Here is a 12,443-nt window from a genome sequence, read left to right as displayed (position 1 = left end):
TATTCTGATAAGCCGTAATTGTAAAATGACAACACACAACCATTTCCATTTCATGTGCTAAATTACTTCATTTTTACAAAGGCGAGCCTCTTCTATTCAGCCCTGAGGTGTGCTGATACAGAAAAACAGAGGTTCAAACCATTAAGACCCTAGGTGCTCCACCTGCATTCAAGGTCCACATAAGAAAACAACTCCCCACCCCCTGCCAAGAAAACCTCCGGGTGGCCTACCCTGAACTCCACGACCACTACGTGCAGTGAGGCAGCCTGGGGCATCACCACAGCGCCAGGCCCCAGGTGTTGGTCCACAGCAGTCCGCACATACCAGAAGTACAAGTTGTGCCACGGAAGCAGGCTGGTGGTGAAGAACGGCTCACCCAGCAGGAGAGAAACCTGCCGATCAGAGAGAAGCAGGCCCAGGTATCAGAAGGATTCAGCTGAGTAATAAAGGACAAGTTTCACAGGCACATTCATTTTTTCACTCACTCACCCACTTGGTCGGTCAGTCAGTCCACACGCAAGTCAAGGCCTGCACCTACCCTTGAGGATACAAAGATGAGAAACAGACACAAGCCCTGCCCTCAGGAGCGCAGAATGGAAAAAGGGAGCAGACGAGGCTAGGCGCCGTCCTCAGAGAGTGCGGTAGGCTCTGACAGAAGCAAGGAAGGGGCTCCCAGAGGGACCCTAGAAGTAAGAGCTTCAGGAAGAGCTTCCAGGATGGCATCCTGGAAATCCTACTCAAAGCTTTATCCTGACAATTCATTGTCAGTGCTAGTCTGTCTCCCTCACCAGGCTCATAGACCAGAGAAGTGGGGACACTGGCAGACACAGTATTCCCAGCACAGTGCCTGGCCCAGAGCAGATGTCAGTGAAGGTTTGTTGATCAGATGAATAAATGCATGAACAGGAGACAGAAAAGCAAAAGAGTGGGGAGTCCAGGCAGAGGTGTGGGCAGAGGCCAAAGCAGGAGTGTGAATGACAATGAGAGCAAGGCCCTTCTGGGAGCTCACCAGATGAGCAGGTAGGGTAGGACAGTAAAGGAAGAGGCCAGAGCAGTGGAGAGGAGCCAGGTCACCCAAAGGCAGCTGATGACAGGAAAAGGAGACTGAACTATGCCTTGGAGGCAAGAGGGGATCACTAAAAGCTTTAATCAGGGCTTAATATGAGAAGGAATGTGCTTTAGAAAGATTTTCAGGAGTTCCCTGGTGGCCTAGTGGTTGGGACTCGGGGTTCTCACCACAGCCTGGGTTCAGGAGCAGTGCTGTGACGGAAAAAGGGAGGGGACACTGTGTGTCTCTGTCCATCCCAGCAGAGCCATCCTGCTCTTGCTGAAGGAGCAGCAATTGGAGAGCAATGCAAGTATTCATTCATCAAGCATCTCTGGGGACCCACAGTGAGGCCCAGAGAAGGGGGCAGTCAGGCCATCTCAGAACTGTGCTATCTAGAGCAAATGCACAGCGCTCTCTACTCACCTTTTTACCCTCCAAGTCTGCAGGTGTTAATAATTCAGGCCGTTTCTCTATTATATTAATTTTGTCTTCCAAGTGGTTGGCCTTGAAGATCTTAGAGAGAAAACAAAAGTGTTGGTTTCATTGAGAAAAAGAACACATCTCAGAGTTGCTTTATCTGTGTGCAGTTCTCTGGCCAAATGGTTCTGGAGCACCACTTTCAGCTACTCTGCTGAACTTCTCCCCTCCAAGGGCCTCCTACAGACTGCAGGTGACATCATGAGCAAAATGTCTTAAGAGCAACAGAAATTTCTCTTGCAGGCACACTGGCAAGGCTCAGAAGTAGGCTTGTAGTCCTGGTGGGGTGGGTTATCCTTCAGAAAGGAAATCAAAACCAGTCACTGGCCAGGATGTGAAACACCATCACAGAACCAAGCAGTCAGGACAGCTTGTGAGCAGTGACTCCCCGGGTGCTGGTGTCCCAGAAACAAAACTTTAGTTCTATTACTGCAAGGAGTTTTGGTTTTTTAGTTTTAAGTGAAGTGAGGAGAAAAGCCTATACTTCTTCAGCCACAAAACACAAAGTAGAGTCTAAACTTTGCTCACTGCTATTCAACGACAGCTCCAGAAGACTTCCAGGGCAGCTCTCGACTCAGGAGTCACGAGAGTTACTGGCAGCTGCTACTTCCCCCAATTCCCTCGGCACTGACACTGATTCAAAGCAATCGATCCCAGACTCAGGAAGGCAAGCCCCACAGGTCCCCACATGATTTCAATAATGACAATTATCACTTACTTTTTTCATCAGTCTATGAGAAGCTGCTGAATTCTCTATTGTAAATACCTAAAGGGAATATCATATTAGTTGTAAGAGATGCACTTAACAGAAAAAGTAAATAAACAGATTAAAATGCAACTCCAGGGACTTCGCTGGTGGTCCAGGGGTTAAGACTCCACACTTTCAATGCAGGGGGTATGGGTGCCATCGCTGGTTGGGAAACCACAATCCCACATGAAAAGCAACTCCAAAGCAAAGGACAACACCTAACCAACTACGTCTGTGCTCACGATCCCCCCAGATAGTACAACATTCTGTGCTGACCCCGGATTCAGACTCAGGAGCTGCAGCTACATGGCAACAGCTATAGTCTGACTCCTGCCTGCACCTGAGGCGACAACCCCTCAGACACCAACCCAAGCACACCCACAATGTATGTGGCAGCTGCATTTGCAAAGAGTTTTAGTCACAAAACTGTGACTAAAGAGTGTCATCAGGAAGCTGGCAGAAGGCACACGGCCAGTACCTGTTCCACCCCAAGGTGATAGGCCAGCATGGACAGCAGACTGCCATCACTGACGCACAGGCAGACACTGTCCGGCTTCAGCACCTGCAGGAAAAGAGCAACCTCAGCACAGATTTTCTTACAATGTTGAGAAAATTCTTGTTGACAAACTGAAAGGCACGTTTTCCATCTGACCCTCTAACCCACTCTGTGATCATTCAGTCCCATCTCCTCCTCACTCCATCGCCCACATGGCCTGGCTGCATTTTCCTGTGCCCCAACAATGGTCAAACCTGCCTCCCAGGCCCCGGTGGCAACCAGCCTCACCCTCCAACACACCCTCTGCCTCACCTCTCCCCATTGAGACCCCACTGTCAGGAGACTCTCCTCAAGCCATCCTAGAAGGCCCCACTGAAGGCCTGCCCTGTTTATCGGAGGCCACCCCCAAGTCACGACCACAGGCCTCTTCCCTGTAAAGTCACAGCACGGACAGCCACGGGCATGTTGAATGACTCCTCACATCAGGGATGCCTTTGTGGGTCACAGATCCCTCTGAGAGAAACTCAGAATGTCTGGGATCCTCCCCACCTGCCCCCGACAAAATGCAGGCATGTGCATACCAGCACACATATTTCTGCATACAACTCCAAGGGGTCCAGAGACCCCCATCCAAACCTTGTGGTCCCCAGGCTAAGACCCCTTCTATAGGCAGCAGGGAGCAAAGGTTTTTCAGAAGAGCTATATAACCAGATTTACAATCTAGAACATTTTAGAAAGAAAACAGAAAATGAGAGGAATAATGGGGTGGCTGAACCCATAAGGATCGCCAAAGGAACTGCTGGTGACCATAAAAGCAAAGTGTCCAGAGGGACAATAGCAAGGGCCAGGGAGAGGCTCCTACAGAAGAGCAGAGAACCAGTCCCTTCTGATCCAGAAACAAGCTCCCAGCCTCGGCTCAAACACCCACCCAGTAGGAGCTGGTTGAAGCTACTCATGGACAGACAGGAGAGCACAGAAGACAAAACCAACTGATCATAAGTGAGCAGTGGGCTGGGGTCCACAGGACAAACCCCTTCTGGCCTGTGACCACCCAAAGGGCTGGATACTCACTGTCCTCAGGGCCTGGATGTATTGATCAGTTCTGTTCCGATCATTGATCTCTCCAAACCGAGGCCGGTTCCAGAGCAGGTGAGCCTGGCAGTCACACACGGGGCGCACTGGGTGGGCTCTCCCATTCTTTTCAGGACTGGATCAGAAAATGAACAGATACAGGGTGATGACCTGCTAGGCAATGGCGAGCATGAAGGCACAGCACAGGGACCTGCACCAGGGAACTCAAGTTGGAGAGGGGACACATCCATGGTCCTCTAGGGGACATGAATCTAGGCACTGGCTTTCGAGTGGGCCTTAGGGTTGGAGGCCCTCCAATTCAAGACTTCTCATATATATATCTGCCCCAAATGGGGGTCCTACCACCAGGGTAGCCTCTTCTCAGTACACACAAACAGGCACCCAGCCACAAACTTTTGCCCTTATTTGGTTCAGATACAAATGTGCCCATTCAAAATCTCTACAGGGTCTGTGGAGGGAATTTACATCAACAGACAATGTCACAAGCCTAGTGTCCCACCCCACAAGGCCGGAGGCACACCTGGTCTTCTGAAGGCTATACCACACACAGTAGTCGTCGTGGTAGGCTACCAGGCAGAGGGCTAAGCCCTGGACAACAGGCTCCTCCTGTGGTAGGAAGTACACACACTGCATCCAGTGGTCCCGCCACTGAAACAGGAAGAGAATCAGCTGTCACCAAGCTGCAACAAGGGCAATGCATCAAATCCCGGGGCCAAAACCCAAGCCAAAAACCAATTTGCTGGGAGACCACTGTGTGAACTACACATTGCTACTATGGCCAAAGAGATAAAGAAAATTTTCAAATTAGAAATGCTAAAGGCCCAAAAACTTCATGGAACACTGCTGGCTTTAGGAAGACAGAATGTAGCTGATAGCAGTGGTCTTTAGGGTGGGCTCAGATGAGGGGACTCCAGCCCCTGCCCTGTGTGTGTGTTGGGGCGGAGGGGGAAGGGTGGAGTTGGAAGGAGGGAGGGAGAATGCAAATATGGTAAACATTAACAACTGGTAAATTTAAGTAGAGAGCATACTGATGTTCATTTTCACTTACTTTATGGATTCAGAATTTTCAAAATAAAAAATCGGAAAAATAGCCAGCACCACTTCTCAGGAGGGCATTTAGCAACCAAATACTGTTTGTTCACCACTGGTTCTATAAGAACAAATTAACTAGCCACTTTAGTCCCTACTTTCACATATCCTGAAAGGAGTTTAGGGTAGAAATCAGGAATGAGAGAGCCAATGCTCTGGGAAAAGCTCGCAGAACAGGGCTTCAGACAGTTATTTTCAGAAAACCTTAGGAACCCAATTTCTTGTATATTCTCATATCCAGAAAAGCACTAAATTCATTAACAGAGATATCCGATGACTAACAATAACCTTCTGCCAGAATGTGTACTTAACTGCAAGTATCTCCCTTTCATTAAAATCACATATATACTGATCTTCACACACACACACACACACACACACACACACACACACACACACACACACACACACACACACACACACACTCCTCCTTCTCCTCCTTCAGAGCAGCTCCTCAGAGCGATCTTAAAGGCTATAATCCTCACTTGGCTTCAAATGAAACTTAACTTGCAACTCTCTTGCTGCATTTTTTTTCTCCCAGTTTATCCTACCCGATCTTGAATTTAACTTAAAGTCCAGTGAATGCCATTCCTATCTCTCGAAGATGTCTATTTGAAGGTGAAAGTGAAAGTCGCTCAGTCGTGTCTAACTCTTCAGTCATGTCTGACTCTTTGCAACCCCATACAGTCCATGGAATTCTCCAGGCCAGAAAACCAGAGTGGGTAGCCTTTCCTTTCTCCAGGGGATCTTCCCAACTCAGGGATGGAACCCAGGTCTCCTGCACTGCAGGTGGATTCTTTATGAGCTAAGCCACAAGGGAAACCCCTGAAGGTAAAAGCTAGGAATCAAATCTAACCAGATACACTCTGGGGATAATAAACAGTAACAAGGAGGGGGGGAAAAAGATTCTCTAAAACTTGTTATTCATCCTTTACTATGCCCTCCTTGACCCCTCCCGGGCTCCCGCGATACTTCCCTGTCACCATGTCCTTCCCACACACCAGACTCCCAGATCCGAATGCTAAAGAGCTGTGACAGAAGCCACTATCTGAGGCTGATTAAGGGCAGCTCAGTGAAGTCCTGAGGGAGACTCATTAGCAGCTCTTCAAACTCTAAACAGTCCAAAAGTCACCACTGGCAGAGGGAGGACACAAGCCCCACAGCCAGGAGACCTGGAGACAAGCACCCACCACTGCTGCTTAGACATGAGGTCCTGCTCCTGACACTGGGCCAGGCTCTCTGTGGTTACCCAGGGGGTCTTATATGAGGATTCAAGGAGAAACTACACACAGGAACACTCTGAAGATATGCAAATAAGAATCGTTAACATTTTAATGAAATTCTTATGCTAGTATTGCAACTACCACACTCCTGGAGAAGAAGAAAGCAGCCCAGTGTCGATCTGAATTCTGTGGGAGAATTCTCCCCCACCCCCAACCCGTACCACACACACACACAGCCTGCAGTGGACTGAGGCTATGAAGAGTGGAGCCGGGCAGCTCAAGGGCCCAGGAGGACTGACTGAAATCCCGCAGCAGTCATGACCCTGTGGAACTCAGGAACTTGGGGAGATGCTAAGGCCTTCCATCAAGTCATCATGTGTACACCCCGAACCATCAGCTGAGCAATCAAAACAAAGCCAGTGACCAGCAAGTGGTAACTGAAATCAGAATACACAGAGGATGGTGCCCAAGGCCTCCCAGCTAGAGGGAAGATTTGATTCCTTGGCCCTAAAGCATCTTTCCCACTTTCTTCCCCTTGTGCATAATGCTCAGTCAGTCGTCTCCGACTCTTTGCAGCCCCAGGGACTGCAGCCCACCAGGCTTCTCTGTCCATGGTATTTTTTAGGCAAGAACACTGACATGTGTTGCCACTTCCTACTCCAGGGGATCTTCCTGACCAGGGATCAAACTCAAGTCTGTTGTGTCTTCTGCACTGGCAAGTGGATAATTTACCACTAGTGCCACCTGGGAAGCTCCAGTGTGTATAGAGGGGTGGATAACATGCATATGAGAGAAAATTCAAAAGATATAAAAGGCTCATGGAGTGAAAAGTAAGCCTCCTTTCCATCCCTAACCTCAGCCCCCTTCCCAGAAGCAACCTTTTTTACCAATTTCTGTGAATTCCTCCGAAGATACCCTCATATACACACACCACACATATACACTCAGAAACACATACATTTTTCCCCCACGATCACACCACACGCGCTATTCTGTACCTCTCGTTGTTTCCCTTGATCTATCCTTGAGACGTTCCCACACCAGTGCAGAGAGAGCCACCTTGCCCTCTGAGCATGCAGGAAAACTGACTTAGCTAGTCCCTGCTGGTGGCCTCTAGGCTGTTCCAGTCTTTTCCATTAGAGTAGGGCTGCAGTGAGCATCCCGGTACACATGCCATGCTATACATATGCAGATCCAACCAGAGCCTAAATATTTAGAAGTGGCGTCACTTTACATCCTGCCATACTGTAGGCCTCACTGCACTCTGTGACGCTCTGACCATCACTTTCCTGTTCTGCCCCACGGCTCCACCAATAGTCTGCAGACTCTGAACTTTATTCACTAACAGGTGAAAAATGGTATTTCATTGCATTTTAAATCTGCATGGCTCTTATGAGTGAGGCTGAACAGCTTTCCACACATTAAAGAGGAATAAAATATGGAATTAAATATGTATTTCCTTTACTGTATGTCACATCCTCCCCACTTTCCATTGAACTGAAGGTAGATTTTAAGGTCACAGAAAATGAGGCTGCAGACAGGCTGTTGTTCTCTGCTGTTCAGCTGCTAAGTCGGGTTTGATTCTTTGCAACCCCGAGGACTGCAGCACGCCAGGCTCCTCTGTCCTTCACTATCTCCCTGAGTTTGTATCTCCCAGAGTAGTTCTCTACTCCAAGCTAATCTGAGGTCCCCTGGGATTACTCTAGGGGCCAGGTCTAACAGTGGCTGTGCCAAGACACAGGAGAGCCAGCACACAAAAGCTGCCCAGTGGTTCACTGTGACCACTGGTGCTGGCCATGAACTCAGTCCCTTCTGTCTCTAAATGCTTGTGAATCTAAGACCCAACATGCTCCTTCCCCAGGACCAAAAGTGGATGACAACTTGCTGATTTCCATGAAAATGTGTTTAGTTAGCTCCTGCCTCTTACCTGGAGCTCCTCTGGGTCTGAGTGTGCCCAGGAGGGGGCCATGGTGCACTTGATCTTCCCCTCAGGGTCCATTTCAATGTCCCACCAGGAGAGAACCACCTGAGCTCGGCCAGACACTAGCGGTTCAAACTGCCTGCTATGGCAGGCTGCTGAGCTACTGACTTGCTTGCTGAAGTCCACACTGTAAAGAACATTTGGGAACCGAGGCAGATTTTAAGCTCACACAGTCCATTTTTAAGCTTTTATGGTAACCTCACCTGCAATGAGACTTGTTTGCAATGGACTCCTGATGTCAAAATGAATACAATAACGACTGCCAAAGACCTAATTCTACCAAGTGTCTCCAAGCGCCATGACCCTAGGTGGCCCCTTGGTACCTGAACATAGGCAGCACGTTGCTGAGGATGGTGAAGTCAGCGGGCGACACCTGGTTTAGCTGAATGTCGCAGACAGAGGGCGCGCCAGGGCACCTCTCCAGTTCCAAGGGGGGGATGATGACACGCTCTCCACGGCTGGTCTGAACACGGATGGGAAACAGCTTATTCCATGACCACATCCTCCTGGACTCTACCAGCTGTGCATAGACGGTTGCTCTGTGAGGCACTGCTTCACAATTTGCCTAAGTTTATATTCAAAAAGTATAACAAAAGAACAAAAAAATAACCAGTTACACTGACCCACAGTAATTCCCATTGAGCAAAAGAGATTTATTCCCTAATACGAGGCAAGTTTAGTAACATCTAACGCCTTATCACTATTAGGACACTGAACTGTTTTCAGCCCAAAGCCCTTGGGAAAGGAAGAAACTAGACTGCAGAAAGAACACACATTATGTCTAAGATCATTTATGTCAGCTAAGTTCCTAGTTACCTGACACTCTTGAATATTTCAAAAATAAACCTTAATTGTCATCATGCTGATTAACTCCCACACAGACTTTGAAGAAAGAGTCTAAGTCTTCCTGTTAAATAGAAATCCTGGCACTAGGCTCAGAGCTTCCCTTCAGTGCAGCTCTCACCCGGACACTAGAACCTTCTTATGGCACAGCCCAGTAGACAAGTGTCCATCCTCAACCGACCTGACCTCCTGGCTGGGCACTGCCGACTTGGCTGTGGCTGCAGCCTCTCATCCAGTTTTCCTCCAACCCTCCAATACATTCATCCGACACCCTCTACACACCAAGCACTAGGGGTCTCCCCACCCTCCCCCAGCAGGGTGGGCAAGACCTCACCCCACCAACTACCATCAGAGCGGACCCCAAACCGTACTGTGACCACCTGTCCACCTATCTGCCTTGCCAGGAGCTCACCTTCATATTCTTGGTACCTAAAAAGGGCCCAGCAAAATGAAGGCACCAATAAAGGTGTCTCCTGAGACCAATTCCTGGGCCACTGCAACACCACATGGTCTGTCAGACGCCCCAGTGCCCCAGTTTCATGACCTTCAATGTGGCAGGACAAGGGACAAGGTACTGGAGACCATGTTGCCATAGCTCCTTCAAGTTCAGGCTGGGCAGATAGGGACAATGATTAGAGTGGACAGCAAACACCTGGCTGCTATGGGCCAACTGGGAGAGGAAGCTGAGGATAGCTGCTAGTGCACCTTTTAATTATGAGATGAATCAGAGAAAGACAAACTGGACAACATTAACATAACTCTAAATATCCTTGTTCTCTATTTCAAGGATTCATCTAATTGATGGCTTTAATGTAGAGAAAAAATAATTTCAAACACAGAATTCTGTATTTTGGAAATGACACGACATCTCACACAGTATGGGAATCCGCAGGACAATTACCTCACATGCTGACCATGTGAGCAGTGTGGACTCAGGCACCAATTGCATTGGGAGGAGCCTCCTTCCTCTCTTCAGGGAGACTAAGCGCCCCCAAAGAGAGTTCCAGGCTAGGACAGTTACAGGCTCATGAGAATGCTGCCCATATGGCAGGTGTCGGCAGAAGCAGCAGACACACATGCCTTCCCAGCTGGCCTCTGCCTCAGTCTCTACCTCCCCGTTTATGTTCATAAAAAAACAAGGCCAACGTCTCTGAACTAACATGTTCAGTATATCTTTCCCTTCTCAAAACAACTGTCAAAGGCTATCACCACTCAAGGTTATCAACAGCCTGGCATTCAAGGCCTACCCTCTACCCATTTTCCACTGTGAGCTCACAAGCACCACAGACCGGTGCTCTCACTACCCACTAAACAGGTCCTCGGCCTGGGACATCTCTCCTTTTCCTCAGCGCCTTCCCAGATTCCACCCTCTCTGTGCAGGCCCTCATCTCCCTCCTGACCCTTAACTTTTTCCACTGGCCTTAAACCAAACATCAGCAGTGCTTCTGCCTACCTCTCCATTCGGCCCATTAAGTCCTCACCACTGCTGACTGGTGTGGATCTTAGAAGCAAGAAGGACATCTTACACTTCTCCCTGGATGCTAGAAGACCTTATACACAGTGTAAGAATGCTTGTTGAACTGAATCTGAAGATAGTTTCTAGTCTTTTGACTCTAACCTACTAAGACTCAGCATTCAAGAGGAAGTCATGACTGAGGAGAACCAAAATCTCATAGGAATCAAAGGGTGCCCGAGGGGATACAGAGAGGTTCTGGGGCTGGGGCTGTGCAGAGTACTGTGCAGTGATAAAAGCCATGTGAGATCACACCAATTTGCCCGAGGGCAGCTGCAGTCCCCTACCTGCACAAGATGCCTGTGTGCATGCTCATAGGAGGGCAGGGCTCCCTCCCCAATCAGTTCCGTGTCAAACAGCTCCGTGATCAGGATGTTGGCACGGCATGGCATGTCACCATCTGAGAAACACAAGGGAAGAGTCAGAAGCAAGCAACAGATTAGAGCAAATATTTACAACAAATACGTAAAAAAAAAGGTTAATAGGTCATTATAACTAAAAGCACACACATATGCTGAAGTGTTTAGAAGTGTCATCATGTCTGCAACTGACTTCCCAACAGTTCAGAAAAAAAATAAAATCCACCTTGGTATGCATGTGTATGTCAAAATGCCAGCAACTGATTAAGTCTTGCTTAAGAGAACATGGGTGTTCACTGTACTACTCTTTCAATTCTTCTATTTAATATTGCAAGGGGCTTGTAAAACTGATTTAAAACAGACAAACAAAAAAAACTACAAACATTCCAAAAGAACACCAGGCAAAAAACAGACAATTAAAAATAGAAAGCAAATCAATCAACTATATGAAAATGTTTTCATTTTTATTAGCAAATTGGAGAGATACAAGCAATTAAATTATTAACTATTAAATTAGCAAAAATGATTTGAAAAGCAGAGACTGAATGCTGGTACTTCAAATATTTCTAGGCTGCAGAGGAGAGAAAATCAAAGTAAGACAGAGGTTGATTCCACTGATACCTAAAGATACAACTGAGATCCAGAACTCAGAGGCCCAAGTTCATTATATTAAATCCCCCTGAATCAAGTTAGTTTCTTGCTGCCAAACAATCCCCTAAATAACAGTTTTTTTGGATAGCAGGATTATGGAAGGTCTTTCTGCTTTTCTACTTTTTAAACCTCCATAATACAATTGTAATGTTACTTCTACAATTACAATTTTTAATGAGCCGAAACAAAACTGACTTTGGAAGGTGTATTCATCATGAAGAATTAACTGTAAATACTCCTAATGGCTCATGAATTATAATTTGACAAAGCCCACTCATCTTCCCTACACAGAGGACAAGGATGGGTGATGCAAGAAAAGAACAGCATTAAGAGTTCAAAGGCAAGTGTAGCAGAGACAGCATGAGCCTTGAGTCATAGAGTCCTGGGCCTGGATCCCACTTTCTAACCTTGAACCTTCAGTCCTGACCATCAGTCACCTCATCTGTAAAAGAGGGGTTGGTCACGAGATCTGCTTCACATGGTGGTGGTAATTAGATAACAGAGGTAAGCCTGTCCAGTTCCTGTGAAGTACATGTGTGCTCAAAGGCAGCACGACATGAAAAGAGGCTAAGAAGAAACTTCTATCTCCTGGTACACAGACCACCCTCCAAGTCACTGCCCATCCTCTCTGATATCAAGGGAGACTCCAAGTGAAATACACTGTCCCAAACTAAGCTGACCAACCCACTCACACACGTGCTTCTCTGTCCAATGTTTCTGCTCAATGAATGGCACCACCAATCACAGAGTCCTGAAACATGGGCATCACTGGCCAGCTCCAGGATGGTACCCTGACTGGCCTGGTGACCTCTGCACCCCAGGGCCTAGAACAATGCCTAGCAGCACCCCAAAACAGTCAACAAACGTCAGCTAAATGCTTGAACCCTCCCTCTTTGTCACCCTACATCCCAATCAATCACCAA

At 47.8% G+C, this 12,443-nt stretch overlaps 1 protein-coding gene across 4 annotated transcripts in view; it reads right to left on the bottom strand.

The window, feature by feature from the left end:
- Positions 1-12,443, bottom strand: part of PRMT7 (protein arginine methyltransferase 7) — a 116,572-nt gene that overhangs the window by 82,871 nt on the left and 21,258 nt on the right. For 3 of the 4 annotated variants that reach the window (XM_061387671.1, XM_061387672.1, XM_061387673.1), the window contains exons 6-14: positions 10,798-10,910; positions 8,478-8,719; positions 8,101-8,281; positions 4,382-4,509; positions 3,841-3,976; positions 2,752-2,835; positions 2,244-2,291; positions 1,472-1,561; positions 231-392 (exon numbers count right to left, since the gene is read on the bottom strand). In XM_061387671.1, coding sequence (XP_061243655.1) covers positions 231-392; positions 1,472-1,561; positions 2,244-2,291; positions 2,752-2,835; positions 3,841-3,976; positions 4,382-4,509; positions 8,101-8,281; positions 8,478-8,719; positions 10,798-10,910 — 1,184 coding nt within the window. The remainder of the gene's footprint in view (positions 1-230; positions 393-1,471; positions 1,562-2,243; positions 2,292-2,751; positions 2,836-3,840; positions 3,977-4,381; positions 4,510-8,100; positions 8,282-8,477; positions 8,720-10,797; positions 10,911-12,443) is intronic. The other variant, XM_061387674.1, reaches the window with a different exon arrangement.

Source organism: Bos javanicus, chromosome 18 (genome assembly GCF_032452875.1).
Source record: "Bos javanicus breed banteng chromosome 18, ARS-OSU_banteng_1.0, whole genome shotgun sequence".
Taxonomy (NCBI): Eukaryota; Metazoa; Chordata; class Mammalia; order Artiodactyla; family Bovidae; genus Bos; species Bos javanicus.
This window is presented reverse-complemented; position numbering and strand designations above follow the sequence as displayed.